The following is a 24,445-nucleotide window of genomic DNA, read 5'->3' as shown; positions in this document are numbered from 1 at the left end:
TGCGTCAAAATTGCCGCCATCTTGGAACAAGGGTGTTGTACTTTGAATTTATGAACGATGCCGGACTTTTGTGCTACATTTGGTTGTTCAAATGAACGAAATCTAAAAACCAAACAGCAAGGGATTACATTTCACAAGTGATAGTGTTTTATGATATTGAATGTTACGAAATTATATTTCTGGTTACGTTGGTTTGTTTCAGTCCTTGGTTAACGACCGCAACTAATCCATGCTAGTTACCCATTAGTTTTGACAGTTAGGAAAACCGACAATGCTTTTTTGCTTAAAGGTGAAGTCCCAACTTTATGTATGTTTTGTAAGATTCCCTAATCTGTCAAACATATTTTATTAGATTGTCCTGGACTTAACACAAGCAGAATCCTCTTTTATGAAGTTACTTCACTTAAAGACTTATTTAATGACATGAAAATGTTTTGGATTTTTTTATCGTATGTTAATTTAAAAAAAATGTTTATATTTGTTTTGTTTTTATTGTATTTATATGATATTTGTGTTTTTGTAATTGAATTTTTGCCATGAAAATAGCTTTGAATGCTGACATGGCATTAAATAAAATAATCTGAAGATTCCCAAGTGATAAACAGAGACGTCAGTCATGGACAATAGCACTCAGGAAAGAGGGCTTCGAGCCAAAACACCGCACCTTAATGTGCAGCTGTCATTTTCGGCCCGAAGATATACTACCACTATGCATTATATTTTGAAAAAGTAGATGATATTAAGATAATCTACTTTTTCAAAATATAATGCATAGTGCTAGAACAAAAAAAAAAAAAAAACTAGAAAATCGCATTCATGACGATTTATGGTGATTTTATTTCCCGTTAGACCTTTGCCTACATTGACGCTGACGCATTAAAGAGGAGGGGCTCCCCTGTTCCAAGATGGCGACGCTATTGACGCATTCGTTCCAAAGAACTGCCGTACCCAAGGCGACATCTAGTGTAGATATCTATGGGTGTAGTAGGTAGTAGTGGGCGTGTAGCAGGAATCAGGAAACGTTCCCGCCGAGGAGTTTCATTGGCCAGTCAGGAAGCGCTCTCCTCATGAATATTAATATCTGTCACGTGTCAACGACGTAGTCACCACGTGACACAGTTCAAAATCAGGCCGGTTGAAAACACCTTTGAATTCTGGGCAGTTGGAAACGTTTCTGTTTGTAGGAGATGTCAGTAAGCTACTCTGAGCGTTATTTAGCGTGTTTTACCTGAATTTCAGCAAATAGATGTAGCTGTTTGTTGTATCTCTGATTATAAAATAGCCAGATTCCTTAAAGTAAGAGAACAGAAAGTTTTTAAAGCACAAAAACAACAGATCATGGAAAAGGCTGTGTTCAGTAAAGAACAAACCAGCATGTGAGTAAATCATCTAATTCTGAATAAATAACAAAACCTTTGTGTAAAGCAAGTGAATTGTGAGTTGTGCTGTTTACTGTGTATTGATTAAACCGGCTGTCTTGCTTTACATGCATGTCTTCAGCTCTCCATAGTAAAGATGTGGACCAGCTGATGTCTCAGGACTACCTGATTTCTTTATTTATTTGTTTATTTATATATTGATTTATTTGCCTTTTCACTATAATGTGTATGATCTTTTAAAACGAGCATCTGGGAAGTTGATTTGTGTGTAAACAAGATGATAATAAGTACCTGGAAATACACTTTTTCTCTTCACCAGAATTTTCTACCCTAGACCACAGTTGAAATAAGTATTTTTGCTATCCATTTGTTTAATGTTTGGTCACTGTTGATTTTGTTATTTTGCTTGTATAAAAATGAACAAGATTAATTAGATGAACTGATGCACTGAAGTTCACAACTGTCATCAAACACGTCTTAGCTAATAAAGGGTGAATGAGAGAAACTGGTGACTGAGAGCAGATCACTATAGCAGGGCTGATATATCACTATATGTACAGTATGTACAGCAATATCCTCTAGAATTAGACCATGTTTTAGGCCAATTTTATTCAGTGTATATGCAACAAAAATAAGGTCATCTTCACCTAAACCTCACACTTTATTTTGAGTCATGCTACAGACTGGGAACACTTTAGTTTGTACATTTGAACCTAGATTCTCCAAAAAAAAAAAGAGGAAAGGATCTCATCTTTGGAGAAACCATGAAACAACATAACTGTATGAAAACAGCAAAATGCATTTTGGGTTTGACCTTTTTATAAAGGTCCTCCAAAAATGACACTCACTAAGACGCACCTGTGCAATAATCATGCTGTGAGTTGTGACCCAGCGCTATAACCAATTGATACTGTTAATATTAATATTTGAGCTGCATCTGAAGTCATAGGAGTAAACTGGACCTGCAATTACAGACTATTTAGTAGCTATACTTTAATTTTTGTTTTTATATTGCTTGTTCATGATTCATATAATGTGGTACATTTATATCTATCTACATAATGTGTTCAGTAAATCTTTCATTTTCTTTATACTGTAATGCAACTAGATTGTATGTGTGTTTTAGAAGAAATTCTTGATATTGTTATGACAAAAGAAAGGTGGAAGCATACAATTATTAATAATAAATGATTTTTTTTTTTTTTTTATCGATATTTAATATCACTGTCCACTAACACAGTACTGGCCTAAGCCTTTTTGATGATTGACATGCCGTCCGTTTGTCTAATTAAAAGTATCTTTGTCTCTGTCATGCTGTGTCACAGTTGTCCCACAGAAGGTGGGATTCCATCTTCATGGAGTGGAACCCAGGAAGAAGACTGTGTTAGCCAGAATAAACTGCAGCCTGACAAAGTACAGATCATGTACTGTAAGGAGCAGGTGCTTAATGGTGACCAAGAGTTTTCATTTGAAGAGCTGCGTGCCCAGCGCTATTATCAAAAGCTCAATGGTATGTCTCAAAAACACTTGGTCTAAACTATACTCTAATTTGAGCTGATAGTTAAGTTGTGAACTTAAAATATGCATAAAAATATACCATAATATTCACATGGTTAACTGATTAATTTTTCCAGTGGTAAGTGACAACGTTTACAAAGTAGGGAGGCCAAAAACTGATATGACAAATTAATGTTCACAAGAAACCATATAAAAAATATCATAACAAAATACCAAACATTTGCTTATCTTTTGAACATTTTCTGCAAGACCAATGTTGACTTGAGAGTGTATTGTTCCTCAAAAGCGAACAAGGCGAGCTTGAGCATTAGGTAAAAAAAACAGTTAAATAGGTAGGACTATAATATTGAAAAAGTTGTGAATGTATTGTTTAACTCCTTGAGCCCACCTCTACATTGACCCATGTTAGAGTTAGCATGCTAACTATAGTTACCTTAAAATGTTAATTGACCTGGCCTACTAGTCAACCTCTTATCTGAATAACAGAATGTGTATTTTTGGTATTAAATCATCTTTAAGTATTTCTCTATCAACTCTAAACTAAATATAGGCCTAGATAATCAGAGCATGTAAAAGTTATCGATACAGTCCAATACATCACTTAATATTAATGATCTTAAAATATGAAAATACATTTTCTTTTCAGAAAAAGTAATGAACTTGCACAAAGTCAAAGAAAAGTTGCAGTTACAGATTGAGCAAAAACAAGAACTTATTAAAGGGAGATCTAATACCATCCAGGTAAGTAATTCAGACCTTATCTAATCTAACATGGGTACATTTGAAAATGCTGTTTTATGTTTTAACATTTTCAGATGGCATTGTCCATGAACATATATCTGCTCTCATGCACACCACAGTGTTTTTTATTAACAATAAAAAAATACTTAATACAGAAAACACCATTCCATTGGATTCTGTCAGATAGCATGATGGTCATTTGTACCATAGAGGAAAGACTTTTATGTAGACTTCAATATAAACTGCTGGTTAGAAAATGCAGTTTTAGTCTGGATGGAAAGGTAAATCAGATTATATAAATTGTACTTTTAAATTGACTTAGGATGGTGTGGACAAGGCCTGCCTTTAAAATGTATATTTACTTTAGTATTATTTTCACACTTATGCAGACGTTCCTGGGTTTTAAGCAGCTAAGCATGTTGCCCTTTTCTGCTACTGTCATGACTACACAGAAAAGAGCATCTCCACAGATGTTTGTGGTGTTTGCTTCACTTTGAGCTGTCTCAATGCAGTGCCCCAGGAGGATAATACATAATGACCAGTTCTACCTGTTGGGTTTTCTTTTTATATCACTATTTGTATTAAGTTGGAGATGGTGCAATCAGGGTACAATTAGGGCCTGGCATAAGATACAGCTTGGCATGTTGTCCCAGAAAAAAAGAGTTTAAGAAAATTCAAAAGTTATTTTTAGGACGCAGTCAACTATTTGCAAAATTAGGACAAGAAAGTAAGAAATTAGAACCCTCTTTAACAGTCTTAATTTTTTGTGATTTCTTTCTAACATTTCCTTTTGCACATTCTCTGTGTCTGTGATGTTCTTTATGATTTACAGCAACTTGATGCACCACAGTGTTCCCACCAGCCTGCTGAGGTGAGCTCTGCTTCTGTTCCCAGTGAGGCTGCTCCATTGAAAATTTATTGTGAGCCAGAAATTTCTAGAAGCTATAACATGAGGTAACGGTTTATACCAAGAATTTACGTTTTTCAATTTACATTTGATTTTAAGATTTCTTTATATATTCCTTAATCAGAAACCGCATAATGAACCATGAAGATATGGGACAAGGTAAGTTGTATTCTTTTTTTTTTTTTTTTTTTTTTTTTGGCGCCACTTGTGCGCTGAACATTACTGCGACTTGTCATCATAATTAAGTGATTGGAAAGTCAGAAAAAAACAAACACATAATAGTCCTGATTTAGATTGCTGAAAGAGAGAATATGGGGTGAATACTTATCAAGTAAATAATGTTAGGATTTTTTTATTTTATTTAATTTAAAAGGAGCAAAACTTCAAATTGCAATACAGCGAAATGTGACATAGTAAGTGTGAGGAGGTTTTCTGTGATATCATTTTCACACTCAATAATCTCCTAGAGCTTATACAGAATGGTGCAAAAAAAAACAAAAAAGTGATCCGGTGAGTGGCAGTTCAGAGGGCTCAGATGAGAAAGGCCAGACTAATTTGAACTGACAGGAAGTCTAGGTTTCTGAAATACACGCTCTTTGCAATTAAATCTTTGCACTGGAAAAGAAGTGCATCTCATTTAAAACAAAGCTACAAATATACTGCCTTCCAGTGCTTTACATTCCATGTACATGACATTTTCTTTAAACATTTGACCTCACAGCACTCCTCTTTTCAATATGCTGGTTAATAATATGTAAAGGTTAACAGAATGAAAGTCCTGCTATTTTAGCAGATATTTTCTCTCTAACTTTTGTAGCTTTTCATTTATTGCAGGACTTTACTCATTTTTTCTTCAATGTACAGGTACAACTGATGTTAAACAGAGGTGTTCACAGGTATTGAAACCTTTCTCTACATATGGTGAGCCTGTTTTCCCTGGGAAGCATATTGAGAAGCCAAATACAAGGTTGGTATTTGTATGTATACATACATCTCAGTGTATCTGTGTGTATGCGAATATGCATGTTATAGACAATATATTTATTTTATTTCTGTAGTTTTTAACTGAAATGAGGTTCATTTCTCCTTGCCATTATTTTGTGTGTTTGTTGTAATCCGGATGTGTGTGATTTATATATTTTTATAACCTTTTCTTAGGTTAGAAGTTAAAATCTTATTTTTTTCTTAATCAGGGTCTTGTTTAATTTTACTTTATTTCTAAAAGAGATTCTACTATGCAAAAAATAGTTTTGTTTTTTTTTTTTTTTTTAGATCATCTGCTGTAAACCATAAATCTTTGAAGCTCCCCACACCCATTTTGAAATCCAGGCAGCCTGCATCAGTGTGTTCCATTGAAAAAGTAATTTTATTTATTTTTTTAATTACTTTTTTTATTATTTACTAGTAGAGGTGTTTACCTTGGGTTTCATTTGTCTCCTTGCTGTATATTGTGGTTTCAGTTTTTAACTTTTTTTTTTTTTCCTCTCTTTAGGATGCCTCTCTTTCACGCTCTGAGGAGGCCATTGTCAATGCGCACTGGAATAAGACACTCTGCCGAAGCCCAGATGACACTTGTGATTTTGTACGTGCTGCTCAGTTGGCCTCCACACCATTCGGGGGACCAGGGAGGCAAAACCCCCCCGAAAGTGAGCAGATGGAAGAGCATGAATCCCTCAACAAAACTGGACCTGTTATTTTCAAAGAGCCAACCTCTGAGTCCAGAGCTGTAACAAATAAACTAAGGTACTTTTTAGATTAATCATATTTTTATTTATAATTGTGTAGAGAATTAGAAGAATAATTAACATGGCATTTACAATTTTTCTAAGTGACTGGACATAAATTCACATTTACAATTCACAATTAAGCATCATAACTAAACCTGAATTTAGAAACGTGCTTTTGCTTAAGACTGCTGTCCATAAAGCAGCACTTCTTTATATATAGATGGCATTGTCTCTTTTCTACACCATAATAGAAAATGTTTCAAGATAAAACGTTTAAGCAATTCATCGTACAAGACGTGTTTGGTGTCTGAAATTTGCTTTTGCTTTCAGGCTAATGCGAGTAACAAATAATGGAAGCTGCAGCTTATACTGTATCATCACATACTTACTTCAGAAGACCTCATTTGTCAAAAGTACATCAGCATAAGCAAATCAGAATCAAACAAACTTTTGGCTACTAGCTTTGGAACCTGAAAGCTATATCTCCTACCTGAGACTCTTGCTTATGTATTGTCATACTAAATTATATGTCGGGAATAATGTATATTGTATTAATGTCTTTAAATATCAGAATAAGGTCCTCTCCTAATCAATGGAACACAATCTTAAGTAAAGTGATTCAGTTGCACGGTAGCTGTAGTCTTTCCTTCAGTTAGCAACATTAGCCTTACTGTTAATTACAGTTTAAAAAAAACAAAAAACACTTAAGTACAATGTAATCTGGAAATTGTGTTAATTTGTTCTCATCTGTTATGCCATATTAAATCAGTTCTCCAGTCACAGTGTTTGAATTTATCCAATAAGATCTGCAATAATTTAGCAAAATTATATGAGTTAAATTAAACGTTTCAAGTGTGTATTTTTCATACGCAGCCCAATCCAGGAGATTAGTCATGAGTGGGGTTATAACTCCTTGGCTTCCACACATCATCTGCAGTCAGAATCACAAAAAAAGGCCACAGCTCAGTCAGGAATTCCAGAGGTCATTCAGCCTACCACGGAACAAACAGTGTGTGCTCCTACACTCGGTGAGTCAATCCTGTGTGAAAGGGTGGAACAAAAACAACTGAACTCTTTAGCTGTAGCAGATGACAATATGGTAGATACCTGTATGGGGGAACCATGTCTGCTTGTGGTAGCAAATAATGTCACATTGACACTTTTTTTTTTTTTTTTGTTCTATTTAATTTCTTTCTGTTCAGTAGGGATTGTGGGCTTGTTATTGCAGTATTACACCATCAGGTGGCCCAAGACACTCATTTTCTGAACCAAAATCTTGCATACTGCTTAGTGGTGTGCTCTAAGTAAGCATGCAGCTTCATTCAGAAACCAAATACATGGGGTCAGTTGGTAATATATAATTGTTAGATAGATTTGTCACCATTTTTACCTAGTTCTGTCATTCTCTCTGTCACTCCTTTCAGTATCAAAATTAATAGCATTGTGGAAGTTATTGGATCGGACATATTCTGCAGCCTTTATGTGGATGATTTGAGCATCTGTTATAGAGGGAGAAATATGAGTATGATCGAAAGACATTTGCAATTATGTATTAACAAACTTAGCCAGTGGACCATTGAAAATGGTTTTAAGTTTTCCAAAAAACCAAAACTGTTTGTATTCATTCCTGCCTTCAGCGAACTCTGCATCATGACCCAGAACTTTTTATCAAGGGAGATCAGATTGAAGTTGTTAAGGAAATTAAGTTTTTAGGTCTTCTTCTTGATAACAAAATGACTTTTATCCCGCATTTAAAATTGTTAAAAATCAAGTGCCTGAAAGCTATGAATATTATCAAAGTCTTGGCCAAAACAAAATGGGGTGCAGATTACATCGTTCTTCTGAGACTGTATAGAGTTCTCAATCGATCTCGTTTGGACTATGGCAGTATAATTTATGACTCTGCCAGGAAGTCATAAAAACAAATAATTGATGCAGTGCATCATCAAGCCAGCATACTCTGCAGTTTTTAACCCCCAGTTTGATCAATTATGAGAGCAAACCAAGATCCATCAAACCTTTTGGCGTTCGTATGAATCCGCACTTACGACATTTGAACGTAAATTTGGACAACTTACCTCAAACACACTTCAGTTCCTTGCCTCCTTGGATATTAAAGAAGCCTGTAATCAACATGGTTTTAGGACATCAGAGAAAAGGTGTGACTCATCCAAATGTTTATAGACAGCAATATATGGACATGAAGTCAATACCCCTTACACTTACACTTACCAATATTCACGGATGGATCAAAGGCGTAAAATGGCGTAGCTGCAGCGATGGTGACTGGACATCAACAGTATGGATCTAGAATTCCAAAAGAATGCTCAATTTTCACAGCTGAAGCCTGTGCTCTGCTCTTAGCTTTGGAACACATTGATAATTTCCAACTGACGAACACTAATTTTTACGGATTCTAAATCGTGCATTTGGAGCATAACCATCCGTTGATTGATACTATTTTAACCAAAGTTGATCATCTGCAGAATCAATCCTATAATGTAAATTTTTGTTGGATTCCAGGACATGTTGCACTTCCAGGAAATGAGCGAGCTGATACACTGCTAAGAAAGCTTTAATGCAGACTGTGACTGGATGCCAAATTCCTCCCTCGGAATATAGACCCATTATCAATGGCTATGTACTAAATAAGTGGCAAGAGGAATGGAATACATGGTCGAATAACAAACTGTTTGAAATACACCCTGAAATTACTAACAGGTCTCTAATACCTATGAAATCAAGACTCGATCAGGTGATCTTAACCAGATGTAAATTCGGGCATACAAGACTGACATATGAATACTTGCTGAAAGAAGACCCCATTCAGTGCATGTACTGCAGCATTCCCCTTACTGTCAAGCATATTTTGTTGGACTGTCCTGCGCATAATGGCCACAGAAGGTTATTTTATGAGGCCAATTCATTTAAAGAGCTATTTTACAAGGTCTCATCAGAAAAAGTTTGAGTTTCTGTCATATATTAATGTCAAAAATTCCATTTAAGTTGTCTATATTTGTCTATATTTATTTCTTTGTGATTTTAGGCTATTTTAGTTCTTATTAACCGTTCTTGCCATGAAGATAGCCTCAGTAGCTGACATGGCAGTAAATTATAGCAACTAACTAACCTAGTTCTGTAATGAGTTGTGCATGTGCCCTGTAAATCTTTGTTTTAGGAGAGATTGAGACAGTGAATCCATGCAGTCTGGATGTCAGAAAAGCACTGCTTGATAATGTGGACCTGGGGTCTATTTCTAACTTCAGCAAGAAAGTTGGACCACTACCTGACCCTGATGATCTGCAGCTTGGTACACTATTACATGTACAGTATATTATCTTTACATTTATTTAATTCAATTGACTTCTGCCTGAATATTATTTATCATTCCAGATGATAAAACACTGTTCTTCCTCAAAAAGATGGGTGATCAGGGAACGTGCCTATATTTTTCGAATGGCGGTTGTGTGCTGGTTAAGGTATGTCTTGCATGATTAACTTGATTAAATTTCAATTGAGATCCTGCACAAAATACATGTGAAAATTGGGTTGGATAATGTTTTTACATGTTGTTGGTGCTGTCTTGTTCCCATCATATTTATATCTCTTACACATGTTTATAAGGAAGTAATAAGGAAATAAAAATATTTAATACTTTAATGATTGAGACAAACAGAATATACAGAACACAACAGCAGCATTTTACACTTCACACAGCAGTTTAGGATGCAGCTTTATAGAATGGTTTCATTCCTAGTCCATACTACCCAGCGGGCAGGAAAATTTCAGCAGGTGCTGCCAGTGTCGTTTAAATCAAATCCCTACTGTCTTATACCAACAAGATAGGACAGGAAATATGATGCAATTTGAAGTTTTTCATGAATTTTCTTTTCTTTCTTTCCTTTTTTTTTTAAATTGGTATACATGATTATTTCCCCAGGCCATGTAACTCTTTAAGGCTCTGTTGTTTAAACTTTAAAGTGAAAATAGTGAAACTAATGAATTATTAGAGAAACTTTCAGTTCGTGTTCATGCAGAGGGGTGGGAACTTTTAGGACCTCTTGTATTGGTGTTCTTGTAGGTTTGCTTTGTTGTTGGAAAGATGTGATGAACAGTTTCGTGTTTTTTCTTGTAAAACAGAATTTTTCTTGTAAAATTGTCACAATTATTTCTTACTTCATTAAGTTTTGCAATCATATCATGAAAGTTATATGATTCTGTTTTCCACATATGTTTGGTTATGTTAAGAGAGAAAATGTTTTTACATGTAAAGTATCTAAGTTGGAAACCAGTCTAGTGTTGTATCTTTCTGGATTGCGCAGATGGATGAATCTACAGTACCTTGGGATTTTTATATTAACTCTCAGCTGAGGGCCAGACTGCCTGCTGATCAACAGCACTGTCATGCTCAGAGCACCTGTTATCTCTATGAAAATGGATCTTTCACCTTGCTCCAGGTTCCTCAAGGGCAAAGTATTCAAGTATGAATCGTGCATTTTTATCTTTTTATTGAAATAATGATGCTGAGTAAAATGTCTACTACTGTGTTTATTATTAACAAAAAAATATTATCCTTCTCTGAATAGGAGTTATTAGAGGACCATGTGGATAGACGACACGTTCCACTTTTGGCCATTCGGTTATTGGAGATGGTGAAACGGATGCACTCATGTCAACTTGTTCACGGGGCTTTACAACCTGAAACACTAATAGTGTGCCACAGGTACAAGGACACTGAATCTTACTGAAACTATTAGTGTGTTGCTTTGCTGTTATAAAATGAAGGGATGCCTCACATCAATATCTGAACTCAAGGAGCTTATGATGTTAACTCTGATTTTAACTCACATTTCTCGCTCTTCAAAACACCTTTTACTGTGGACAATATGTATAGGTCTTATAACCTATTATAGTCTGTTATTGTAGTATTATAGTCTGTTATATAGCCTGTTATCGTAGTCTTTTTCTGTGTGGTATTGTGATACTTGTGATGCCTAGTAGAAGGTTAGCCAGTTATGTTTATTTAAAAAAATTAATGATTTGAATTTCATAATTTGATATTAAAATTTTATGTTAAAAGCCTCACATACTTGTTTGCCTGCATGCTATATAACGATTATTTTCCCAGCTGTAAAGACCAAGTTATCTGTATGGATTTCTCAAATTCATTGGACTTGGAGCTGCAGACTGATGTGAAGACGGTGCAGTATCTTCCTTCAGCTCAGGACTATATTAAGCAAGGCTTATTGTTGCCTTCTGCCTCTCCTTACCAAGTACATCTTATATCCAGATTTCCTATATGACCATATTTTCTGAGATGAAATGTATAGCATAAAACAAAATAACTGGTCTTCTCATCTTGCCTCTTGACAGCTGGACCTCTGTGGCATTGCAGAAATAGTGCACTTGCTACTGTTTGGAAAAAACATGAAGATAATTAAGGAGACATCTTACTGGACATTGGCAGATGACTGTGGGCCACTGGACTGGCAGAGGGCTCTTGACCCCAGGTGAGGGTATATAAAATTAGGTTATTATAACAGCGATTTTTACTTTAATCCTAATAAATTATGATTTGACTGATTGCTGAGTAGACAATGTATTTTGTGTTTAACCTGTTTGGTCTTTCATTTCTAGCAACCTGTCTGATCCATTGTGGCAAGATTTGTTTCACAAACTTTTGAATCCAGAGGACAACTCAACAGAGTTTATATTGACTGACCTAATCAACAACTTAAAGAACACTTTCTTTGAAGACTTGGAGTGTCCAATTTCTCTATAAAGTATTGTCAGTTTTCAGTGTATACTGTCAGTCTTTTTTCTGTGTTTTTGTAAAGGCTTCACTTTCCTGATTGTAGTTATTGTCTGTTCATTTCACACTTTTTTTCTTTTTTTTTATGTTGGTTCAGATAATCGAATAAAGGCTTCATCCATTATCTTATCCTGTACTAGTGCTTTCATCCTCCATTAAACATGTCACATTAAAGATCTTTTTTTATATATATATATATATATATATAATTTTTTATAATATATATATATATATATTATAAAAAATTATATATATAATTTTTTTTTATTTATTTTTTTTTTTTAATTTTTGATTTCTAATAAAACTGAAATGCCTGAAAAACAGTCTAGTTGTAAATCAAAGATTTTTTTTTTTTTTTTTTTAACATTAAAGCGCATTTCAGTATTATTAAACCTAAACAGATTGTTTTATTATTGTCGTTAAATGGAGATTGCACTTAGGTTTTCTTTGTGTTATTTTGTCAAAGCAAGCCTGTAGGCAAACTTTCTACAACAGAAACACCCAAAACCCGAATACTTTGAAGTTTTCTTTACTCACTTAAAGTTATAGGACGAGTGGTCTTTCTCAGTAGCTGATCTGTTTGCATTTGAAGTGCTAGTAGGACGCCACCACCATAATCTACCAACATAAATCATAATCTCTCACCTTTCATTTATTGTGAACCTGGAGGCAGTTGAGTCTGCAGGTGTTGGTTGTTTGTTTGCTGGGGGGGAGTGACTCCTCATTTGCTATTTAAATAGCTGTGCAATGAAGCATTTCCTGGGATATGATCACTGAGTGAGCAAATAGCCATTCCCTCTTACTCTACCTCAATGATCTGGAATGTCTGTCTGAACTCAGGGGATAGGAACACCTATGAATAGAAATGGATTTGGGCTTAGACCTGTAAGTGAAACTCCTCATTATTTAGGTGTTCTGTTCATATAAAGGATATATAATTTATTTATTTTTCTTTGTGAAAATAAAACTAGGCAGGTGGAACTGGATGCTAGGCAGCCTGAGCACCAATACTGCACCTGGTTGTGTTAACTGTATCATGTGTGTACTTGTCTGTACACATAGTTGGCTTAACCAAGTGTGACGTACCTCCAGGGTGTGGCAAGCAAATTATTTTTTCTTAATATACAATGTATTACTGCTGTTTGTTTTAAGGACCAAAAGATGAAAGAAGCTACAGTAATCAGAATTAATGTGTGGATTAAGGAGACACCTCAATCACCACCAATTTGTGCATCATTATAATATTGGCAAATGTAACAACTTCCCAAGGTAGGTTAGGAAATTAAAGAAAATCTTTTGCTGCTTTAACTTGAACATAAACCAACACTTTTCAATTTTTTATGAGTGTATTGTATGTCCTGTTCAGTAACCTGCAGAGGCTTTGCCCTTTTAGGCAGACACAATGCTGTTCAAAATGGCTTTGTCCTTCTATTTAAAGTCCAGCAACCCATAATAATTTTCAGTAAGCATAGCAACTCTTAATACTTCTGGGTTTTTTTTATCGGATCTAGAAGCAATTAAAACAAGCATATGGAAATTCAGTTATGGTAACAAATAAGCCCTAACAGGGACCATTTTAACCAGCCTCACACCTCCTCCACAGAGGAACGCACCCAACTCATCCCAACATGTGCTGGCCTGTGTGCTGCATGTTGACAGGAGCAGCTACCACGGCTGTGTGTGCAGAGACAGACAGTCTGTGAGGTATTGTGTGTGTGTGTCTTGTCGAGTTATCTTGAAGCACATTTTCCGCTTCTAGACAGAAAGGTAAGGCGTTTCTCTTCTTTGCTCTCTTGGATCTATTCTTCTAAGGACAGAGTTAGAAGGCAGAGGGAAAGGGCGGCAAAAAAAAGACCTTGAACAAAAGGTAGTAAGACAAAATATTCAAGTGGGAAGGTCATGTGACTGAACTTAATGGGAAGAACGAGATACAGGAAGGGTAGTGACTCAGCAGGCAATCTTTTCTTTGTTCAACTTTCATTTATGCTTTTATTATTTTGTTGTTTGAAATGCAGACTAGACATGAGGAAAAAAAGGTTTGTGTTTTAATATCAGAAGATGTGCTTGTATTCATTTTGGTCTCACTTACCAGGATTCAGGATGCAGATATGTATGGCACTTTTGGAACTTGGTTAGGTGGGACAGAGACAGAAAGATGTGACTTGAACTGATCCAGTGGAATGTCTGTCCAGGAACGTTCACATAATTGTCCTTGAGCTGTCTTAATGGAGAAGTAACTCTTAATGACAGGTAGTGGTTAGCTCTTCTGCAGGACTTAATTAGATGTGCAGGAATCTTGCCTCTATTAAGATACTACTTTTGAGTCAGTAAGTTAGTGGACAGGATGTGAGCACCAGCTAAGAGACTGTAAATTAGGACATGATGAATGTGTTCAGTGATTCAACATCAGCGACTGCTTTAGGAAAATTGGTCAAGCTTACAGATTTCAGATTACAGCTTTCAGATTTATTTGCATCATTCATAAAAGCTTGTGATTTGAACTATTTGAACATATGGGGAACATTATACATGTGTTTTCAATAAGTGCATACTTTTCTGCAAAAAGCTGGATTTAAAATTGTTGCCACCATCTACTACCAATTACTATTAGTTAAAGCCTCTTTTGGAGAAAATAACATCACTGATCCTTTTCCTTTTTGTCTAAAAGCTTCGAAACAAGACAGCAAATGTGTGTGTCTCCAACCATTCCTTCATGTAGAACATTTCAAGTTTATATGTTGTATTTTGTTCATATGGACTTTTCTCATCAGTTCAGACCAGAGGATTTCAGTAGAGTTCACATCAGGAGAGAGAGACATTGATCTATAAAATCTTTTTGTACATAAAGTGAATCTGAACCAGTTTGTCTGCTGCAGCACAAATTCATCAGGAGTCTCAACGGCTGGGTGATGCGCAATATTCATTTTCTGCCTGAGTGCTCAAACTGACTTATTATAGTAAAACATAGGAGGAACCTGTCAAGTAAACTGGTGAAACTCACAAGTTTAGCGTTATTGCTTTGAAGTGGCATGTGTAAATATTAATGTATGGTTGTAATCTAAAAGAAAAAAAAAAGACTTTACTGTCACATATACATATCAGCACACTGAAATTCTTATTTAAAATATCCATGCTTGTAAGGAAGTAGTGGTCAGAGCATTGGGCAGTCATAATATGGCACCCTAGATCAAAAGATGGCTCAAGGGTCCAGCAATGGCACCTTGGCAGTTATGGGGTTAAACCCCCAATCTTCTGATCTGTAACAACTATGGCTTAATTGTTGTTGACAAGGTGTGAATCTGTATGGAAATGTATGATTATATATGTATCTGTATCTATGTACATAGTGGCCTACAATGGACTGGCAACTTTTTAAAACTCTATTTTGCCTCATGTCCAGTGCATCTAGATGACAGCCATCAGGTCAACAAATGCATAAAAAGTGCACTGGACAGTCCGCTGTAGGAGAAAATGTTTCATCACACTGATCTCTCAGAGCTCTGTTTGTGCATGCATGCAGTGTAATTTAACTCACTAGAGGCGACTCTGAATTCTAGCTGGCTAGCTTTAACTATCTGGCTAAAAGACGATGTGAAGAACAACATTCCCACGCTTGTACAATTCTAATCTGTTGCTTTCTCATGACTATTTGTGAAGCTGTGCTACTTTTCAAAAAGTATGATGTGTCCAAAAAGGCCAATCAAATTTGACTATTCCAGAGGGACTCCTTACACTAACTAATCATTTTTAATGTATTTTGTATTTTTAACAAGAAGGTACTAGATTAGTAGTCCTATCTGCATTTGAGTAGTCCTATCTGCATTTTTTTCTTGCTGGCTAGAAAAAAATTAATAAACAAATGTTACTAGAGTTGCTCAAAGGTTGTATAATTTATTGAGGCATTATCTCAGCTTGTGCACTAGACTTCAAATAAATAAATCATCACATAAATTCTAAAGAAATACTTTATAATAAACCTTATAAATGCATGCATGTATCTTCAACATATGGTCAGAAAAACTTTTGAACATTTAAAAACATTTAAAACTTTAAAATGTCTGCAAATAATCAATCATATAAGTAAATGTCTATTAATCATGCTATTATTTGATGATATTTGTCAATAATTATTCAACATGCACCTTTGCCTTATAGATGACTGTGATCAGTTTGCACCAAGAATAACAGCTTGATTATGTGACCAAAATGAAAGACTTCCATCACTAAAAGTAACCTCTGGCTGACAGGAACATTGAGGTTATAAATGAATATATACCTACTGAATATATGTATATATTATATATTATATATATATATATATATATATATATATAATTAAACATATGAAGAGTTTACAATATATTTGCAATTTTATATATTAGAATTATGTATTAGATGTGGCATTAGAAGTATACAATATATCTCTAGTAGCTCTATTTGGGTCTATTGTTCAGGCTTCTGTAAACTCTTCACTAGTCACTGTGTAGCTTTATTGCATGATCATTCTGCTCTATTTGATGTTCACTTGTGAGTAAATATTGACTGCCCTACTTAAACAAGGATATAGCCTGTAGATATTATTCAGGTATGAACATAGTATATCAACATGTTATACTCCACTGTGAAACGTCTAAAGCACATGACATATCTTTAAATGACATTACATTATATAAATAGGCTTCCCAACCCAAAAGATTTCTCAATATTATTAAACAAAGATGCACTTTAGTGTGCATTCTAACAGCTTATAAACATAGACCTTACAATGTTATTAATTAATTCTATAATCAGTTAATGATAATACCCATAGCTTCATATGTTCAATTTGTTCTCACCCTTATTTGTGTTTATGTGTGCATTTCTGTTGCTTTGTGACAATGTCTGCTGTTAAATATGCCAAGCCTTTATTCTGGGTTGGGATTAGAACACAGAGGCAAGGCACACAAGCAGATGTAACAAATCAGGAATGTAATCAGTCAGGCATTGACACTGTAACTCCTGTAATTCCTGTTGCAGGCATGTGGTTGAGGAATTGATCAATTTTTGAGTGGAAAAATTGAGGACAGCTTCCTTTTTTATTGTTATTCAAGGTCATGGTACACTTAACTCCATTAGTGGTAGTGTTAACAGCGGTGTGGTGAAAGGGAACTGCAAACAAGGAGGCATGTGCTTTGGCCAATATAACCCAGCCCGAAACATAACTCATTGATGCTGTTTATTTTATAGACTACAGACCTTTGCATGGAGGGGAGTGTTTTCTTTTGGGTGTGTAGCAATTTTCTCTCCACCTACTCCTCACTCAAGAGAATTCAAGGACTCACTGCTGACCTGTGACGCATTGTTTGTATTGTGCTCTGATTTTTTTTTTTTTTTTACTCTGACGGAAGTAGATGTGGTGAGGTGTTGTCAGTTGTCGGTGTCAAGCTGATGTGGTTTCCCAGAGTCTTTCTGTGTTGGGGAAGATGAAGAAAACAAGACAAAATAGACTTTACTTTTATTTTCCCCAGGTTTTTAAAATGTTCCAGAGGAAAAAGAAGAAGAGGAAGATAGAGATCTCTGCACCCAAGAACTTTGAGCACCGGGTACACACTTCTTATGATGCTGCTCGGGACTGTTTTTTAGGACTACCACCACAATGGCAAAGTGTAATAGAAACACTAAAGAGACCGAAGCCGTTGGTGGATCCTTCCAACATCACATCTGTGCAGCATAAGAAAGAGAAGGTACACGATTTGTTCTCTATTTGTCATAAAGAAAGAATGCAGAAATGACTGTGTGTGTGTGTGTGTGTGTGTGTGTGTGTGTGTGCAAGAATAGTTGTGGTGTGTAAAATGATTATTCATTTTCTGTGCTTGTTTATGGGAAATATACTATATCAGACAGTGTTACTGTAGGTACTACAAGTTCAACTAAACATTTAAAAAAAATTGTATATAAATATACAGTGTAAAGTGTTTGATACCAAAATACAATAATAGTTACAGTAAATGTTTGACTCTATTCTACTCTGTCACTCACCCACCTGTGAAATTCATTTGTAAGTAGTGCTCATTTTATGAAAACGATTTTCATTCATCCATTTAATGAAAAATGAAGGAAAATGCAAACATGATAGGCAACTTCCCTTGTCTCTATGAGTAAGAACAATCTTAAAACACAAACATGGCTACAAGTCTGCGAGGAAATTAAATAGTTTTGTTGTTTTGACACATGACATAGCTTGTATTTCCTGGACAAGCTTGCCTCCAGGTGTTGTATTAGTTACACTTTTACAAAATGTGCTTTGTATTCTTGTATTTCAGTGAATACGTTTTAGCAGAAATGAGCTTGTAGGCAGAAAATATAAAGCATTCCATGAAGGCACACACACACCAGCCCCCAAACACACACACACACACACACACGCTCTGGGAGACAGTAACAATATAATAGATGATAGCCTTAGCAAATAGCCTATAACTACTGTAAAGCAGAGCTCAACATGAAACGTCTGGCCGTTTCTGCTGTATCTAAATGATCAGCTGGTGAAATATGGAATATAGATGGGGAGTAATGCTACCACTAATCAGCATATATATGTAAACGATTCAACTATTTACAGGTTGTAATTTACATTAAAAATGCATGCAAGCTAGCAGCTACAGTACATGAAGCAGTTAAACAATAATTAGAATCTCTTGCTGCAGCAATTTGTTAATATTGTTTGGCTAGTTGTTACAAGCAAATAAGCTACTCTTCATGCAGAAATTTGTGTAAAGGTTTTAGATCGTTCTGTTCTGTAAAACAGTATAAAACTATACTGTTGTCAGATACTAAGTCTGCCGACGAGGCGGCCTATCTATATGGATGTATCAATGTAGTTTAATAGATATATAATAATGAGAAAAAATATGTTTTTTATAATCTTTGTCTGTATATGGAAGCTTCAACTTGGTCTGAATACAGCAGCCTGCAGCCTTACCTGTTAAGTCCTGCATTTACTTGCTTATGATATGTTATATAAATCCCCAAATGGATTGGATTTTTAATATCTTATGTAAGTTAACTTACAGTAACTGTTACTGTTTAAGTAAAGGAAGTTGCATTATAATGTAAATATTGGCACTGCATTTACATCCCAATTTTAGGTGACATTCCATTAGCACTAGTAATGAAAATAGAACAGTCAATATATACAGAAAGTGAAGTGAGTTTTCTACATGCATACTGAAGTTGTATATTTTTAAAGATCGTTCAATATATTATGTTTACAATTACTCACAATTTTAAAGCTTCTATGCATTGTGCTTTCTTAACCCAGAACATTGTGCGGGGCAGTTTTATAGGACATGGAGACTACATTGCATCAGCAATTGCTGAAATGTCTAGGCTTTCTGTTACCAGCTCCAACTCACTCAGGAGGACTAGTGTGTCTCTTCGAAAACGAGCCAAGTCCTTGGGACGCCTGGGTGACCTGGTTGAGGGGGAAACATATCAGTATCAGGAACTCAATGAAAAGAAACATCAATATAGCCAGTCTGTGTTAGGTTGGCATGATTGGACACGGCAAGTCTATAGTGAAAGCGGAAGCCCACAACCCGGGGCCAAAAAGAGTGCCACTCTCCAACCTAATGGGCTACCCCCAAGAGCCAAGTCTATTATTGAAGTCAGTACGGCATCTACAGCAACACCGCCGCTTATGCCAAGGGACATTTTAGGTTTACAAGGAGCAGGTCATGAAAGCAACTATGCCCACAGTGAGAAACTAGGACTGTATAATCCCAGCATGGTTCAGAGAAGCAGTAAAGCCAACCAAAGGCCTGTGTCCTGCCTCTACAATACTCCCACCTTAAGTCAAGGGTCAAAGGTCACCCCAAGGGTGCCTCCAATCACAGAACCTGCCTTGGTGTCTGTGGAGACCTCAAGGAGGCCATATTCCACTTATGACCTAAAGGTAATATCAAAAATTACAGCCACATGTTAAAAGTAGTAATATGTGAATCACAAGGCATTTATTAGATTTTTTTTTTACTTAATCTTTGTTATAGGTCATTGATAGTTATATCAAGCCGTCACTTATCTTTTGTTCTATTACAGACAAACTCAAGGGGGTTCCCAGCCATCTCAAAACCAAATGGTACCAGCAGTCCAAAACTGGAGTATAGCACCCAATCTCACTCACAGTCCTCCAGCAATGCAACAATCAGATCTCCTAATAATGCCTCAGTACCCCCTATACAGGACAGTCCAACTCAGCCTCGGCCATCGCCTACAGGTTCCCCCTCCACTAACATTTCTGGGGCTTACTCTCCCTGTCTAAGGACTGCTGAGCCAGCCACTACCATATGTGAGCAGCCTGGAGTCACTCATGCACAGTTCAAGGCTGCTCTGCAAATGGTAGTGGACAAAGGGGACCCTCGCACCTATCTAGAAAACTTTGTGAAGATTGGTGAAGGCTCAACAGGAGTTGTCTGTATTGCACGGGAGAAACATAGTGGGAAACAGGTAGCCGTAAAAATGATGGATCTGAGGAAACAGCAAAGAAGAGAGCTGCTCTTTAATGAAGTATGTCGTGTTGTACTCACTTTAATATGAAAGATCTGTAGTTAATATTGATTAGTTGCAAATGAATTCTTCATATTCTTATTTTATTACTGTCTTCACCATCTTTGCTTCTGAATATGTAATTATTATATCACAGATAATAACTGTGAATTTGATTTTAGCGTGTTTAAAAATCGTATTTTTTAGGTGGTTATCATGAGAGACTACAGGCACAAGAATGTGGTTGAGATGTACAAGAGTGCTCTAGTGGAGGAGGAGCTTTGGGTCATAATGGAGTACTTGCAGGGCGGCGCTTTAACCAACATAGTATCCGAAACTAGGTGAGCAACAAATAAAACAATAAATCATGTTTTAAGCCCAGTGGTCCCATATAGACCTACATTCATTGGCCATTTTAACAGAAATACCTACCATATAGAACCATGTGTTTTGGGTTGTGGTCCATTTCTGGCCCAACGGTACAGCTGATGTAAATAGTGAGTTTCTGGTACAGTTCTATCTCGCCCATCAATGTTAATGGTTTTTTTTTTAACCAAACAAAAAATATCCAGCCAGCAGCATCCATGGATCTAAAACTGACACTTCTACATAAATTCACAATTTTTGCATGGACAGCAATTGTTTAGGGAGAAAAGCAAGCTGTGAATTGAACTGAAATAATATCTGGTCAGGGGTGTAGCAGATGGGATACAGTCATCAATTTCACCTGAATGCTAGGTTCACCTCATAAAATATTAAAATGCATCTCCAGTGAGGTAGCTAACATAATAGATGAGTTTTAATCGCCATACTAAAGAGGAGCTTGGTGGAGAATGGAGATAAACACATTTTACTTGGATCTTGATATAGATCAAATCATATTATTGGTTAAAAAGAAGAGGCATAATTGTTTTAAAGGCTGTGTGAAGTATTGTTTTAACTATATGTTATTGGCTTCACAAAGACTGCCACTGAAACCTTTGCTTCTCAAACAGGACTAAGCAGAAAAACAAGATTATGTTTACAGTTGAATACATAGATTAACTCAGCTACTCACACCCATTCATCTTCATATGACTTAAACTCTCCCAAGGCTAAGATCAGGGAAGATTTTTGAATATAATAATTGATTTAGCTGTTGTAGGAAATAAATCTCCTGATCACTATACATTCTCTCTGTGTGTGTCTGTGTGTGTCTGTGTGTGTCTGTGTGTGTGTGTACATGCACAATCAGGTTGACAGAGGAGCAGATAGCTACAGTGTGTGACGCTGTGCTACAGGCTCTAGCCTATCTCCATGCACAAGGTGTCATCCACAGAGACATCAAGAGTGACTCAATATTACTAACGCTGGATGGGAGAGTAAGTGCAGCTTCTAATGGAAGTCACTGTGATGTTTGTATATATCAGTGTTTCAAATATATCAATAACTATTCAATTAACCAGTATTTCTTACATAGTATGCTTAATACACAGGAGAATAAACAAATATGGATATGTTCTCTTTTTTCAAGATAAAGCTGTCAGACTTTGGATTCTGTGCTCAGATCAGCAAAGACATTCCAAAGAGGAAGTCATTAGTTGGAACACCATACTGGATGGCTCCAGAGGTTATCTCCAAAACCCCGTATGGAACAGAGGTAAAGAAATTGTGTGATCCAAAAGTGAAAAAAATGTAAAATGTTTGTTTAGACTGTGTATAATGCTCAGTATCAGCTTTTTGGGTAAATATACTGAACATAAGTTTTTCCTTTTTTCCTTTTTGTTATCATGTCATGTTATCAGTAACATTTCCGTCACTGACTATTATTAAACCACAATCTGGAATCTATATTTTGACACTGACAGTTAATACCTATCTCTTATCACCTGAGTTATTTTCTACTCTTGGATTAAGAGCTGTGGTTTTGAGGGTGTGGATGAAGGGGTTGTGGTCACTGACATTTGCTAGAATCTCTCCCCTTTTCACAGGAATACAATCCTTGACACATTCTAGCTTACAAACTTTCAATTATTTGGAAAACCGCAATTTTCCACAGATCATAGAACGATGATGATCTGAGAGAAATGCATACCTATTAATTCCTACAGATAAGAAGATTTAATTTGTTTGTGTAGGTGGATGTGTGGTCTCTGGGCATTATGGTGGTGGAGATGGTTGATGGAGAGCCTCCATATTTCAGTGAGACACCAGTAGCTGCTATGAAGAGATTGAGAGATGAAGCAGCACCTTCTGTCAGAAATACACACAAGGCAAGACTGTAATTATATAAATGAAACTGGTAAACTGTTGAAATCAGTGATTGTCTGTAGATTTATAATAATTAGCTACACAACCTTGGGCCTGGTGTGCAAAGCACTGGAAAGTTTATTTTCTCTCCATTGCTAGAGTTTCACTTCTGCCATGTACAACATTTTTGAAAATGATTCATCAAAATACTACCTCATATGTGGTTCATGCTGAAATAAATATGAAATATTTTCACATATACACAAATGCTAATTAAAGCATGCGTATAATATATGGTATACATAACACTTCAGTTTGCACAAATAGAAACTAGTATTTCAATTTAATTGCTGGACTTTTTATGAACGTTTTCCCTTCTTCAGCAGATGTCACCAGTGCTGAGGGACTTTTTGGAATCCATGTTGACAAAGGACCCTCTGGAGAGATCGAGTGCTACTGATCTACTCAAGCACCCTTTCCTGCTGCAAAGTGGTTCTCCTCGATGTCTGGTGCCTCTTGTGGAACAGTATCGGAAACGCATGTCTCGCTGTTGAACAGTGCTACAGAACTGTATAAGCCGAATACAGAAACTCTAAAATACAATTCGTGAATGTGAACTACTTATGCCCATCAGTGATCTGACTGCCATCAGTGATCTGACCTCCATGGTCAGTATTTTCAAAAGGAGTACTTTTGAATACATTTACATTTTTTTTTTTATCTACCCTAGATAAATGGCCACTAGCGCTGTTGACTCTCATGAAGTATATAAATTCCACAAGTTCACTTCACTATAGAAAAACTTCACTATAGCAAGTACATCTCAGTATTACTCATTAAATAACAGAAATTTATTAAAAGATTTTGCAAAGTCTAAATTTTTACTTTTATATTAATGTGTAGTATTTCCCTAATTGTCAGTTCCTAAATTTCATTGCATCATTAAAAATACCTAGTGTATTGCTGATAAATTAAATGATAATGGAATGTATTTATTTGATATTGGCACTAATCATCTTGAAAAAATGAATGCATAATTTCCATTATAATGTGTCTTTCGGAAGTGATGGCCCTAATTGAGTAGGTAGGTTAGTCTGCTCAACTAAATCTATTTTATATTAAAGCACTTATTCCTAACATTTGAGCAAACTATTTTTTTAATTCATTATTGTTATATATTGTTAAATCAGTTGCATTTCAAAGTGAAATGTTCCACATGATTTTTCCCCTCAGATTTAAAGAATTTAATTCAGTGTTAATTCCACATACTGTAAATCCATTCTGAATCACTTTACGGTTCTTGTTAACAGCGTTATTCTGGAGTCATGATTCATGGTATACTATTCAAACATATGAAATGATGATTCTGTGCACGCATATGTCAATAATGAGCAGCACACAGGACCGGGATATATAATCCAGAGTTTTTTAGAAGGCAGTTCTGGAGTTAGTATTGTGTGTGCTATTCATTAAATGATTCAATGAAAAAAATGTATTTTTTTTTAACAAACTCAATACTGCAGAGATAAGAAGTTTTTAATAAAATGTTCAAGTTTCTACATTTCAAGCATATCTCATTTACCATCTTGTTATCATAAAGGCATTTGTG

The 24,445-nt window shown here is 35.7% G+C and overlaps 2 protein-coding genes and 1 long non-coding RNA gene across 9 annotated transcripts; 2 read left to right on the top strand and 1 right to left on the bottom strand.

Annotated features, from left to right (window-relative positions):
• Positions 1-1,121: 1,121 nt before the first annotated feature.
• Positions 1,122-12,208, top strand: bub1ba (BUB1 mitotic checkpoint serine/threonine kinase Ba). The gene is made up of 16 exons (XM_060866360.1): positions 1,122-1,376; positions 2,705-2,889; positions 3,544-3,638; positions 4,471-4,592; positions 4,670-4,704; positions 5,410-5,512; positions 5,818-5,905; positions 6,038-6,288; positions 7,146-7,300; positions 9,451-9,582; positions 9,666-9,751; positions 10,595-10,753; positions 10,859-10,995; positions 11,401-11,545; positions 11,646-11,782; positions 11,910-12,208. Exons 1-16 carry the CDS (start codon positions 1,339-1,341, stop codon positions 12,052-12,054), a joined length of 2,013 nt encoding a protein of 670 aa, XP_060722343.1. The 5' UTR covers positions 1,122-1,338; the 3' UTR covers positions 12,055-12,208.
• LOC132843201 (uncharacterized) lies at positions 6,808-8,633 on the bottom strand. Its single transcript, XR_009648105.1, has 3 exons — positions 8,505-8,633; positions 8,351-8,395; positions 6,808-7,311 (listed from the first exon to the last, which is right to left on the bottom strand). It is a non-coding gene; the product is annotated as an uncharacterized LOC132843201 (long non-coding RNA).
• A 641-nt stretch (positions 12,209-12,849) lies between the features above and the next one.
• Positions 12,850-24,355, top strand: pak6b (p21 protein (Cdc42/Rac)-activated kinase 6b). 7 transcript variants are annotated; one of them, XM_060866358.1, is made up of 12 exons: positions 12,860-12,969; positions 13,237-13,353; positions 13,688-13,788; positions 16,240-16,341; positions 17,592-17,807; positions 19,385-20,017; positions 20,161-20,628; positions 20,815-20,948; positions 21,842-21,968; positions 22,121-22,246; positions 22,725-22,859; positions 23,223-24,355. In XM_060866358.1, exons 5-12 carry the CDS (start codon positions 17,601-17,603, stop codon positions 23,388-23,390), a joined length of 1,998 nt encoding a protein of 665 aa, XP_060722341.1. In that variant the 5' UTR covers positions 12,860-12,969; positions 13,237-13,353; positions 13,688-13,788; positions 16,240-16,341; positions 17,592-17,600; the 3' UTR covers positions 23,391-24,355. The 7 variants fall into 7 exon arrangements, with proteins under 7 accessions (XP_060722337.1, XP_060722341.1, XP_060722340.1 ...); XM_060866357.1 differs by having other exon boundaries at positions 13,688-13,851; XM_060866355.1 differs by lacking the exon at positions 16,240-16,341 and having other exon boundaries at positions 13,688-13,851.
• The last annotated feature ends 90 nt before the right edge of the window (positions 24,356-24,445 follow it).

The sequence above is a fragment of the Tachysurus vachellii genome, chromosome 3 (genome assembly GCF_030014155.1).
Source record: "Tachysurus vachellii isolate PV-2020 chromosome 3, HZAU_Pvac_v1, whole genome shotgun sequence".
In the NCBI taxonomy this organism is placed as follows: Eukaryota; Metazoa; Chordata; class Actinopteri; order Siluriformes; family Bagridae; genus Tachysurus; species Tachysurus vachellii.
This window is presented reverse-complemented; position numbering and strand designations above follow the sequence as displayed.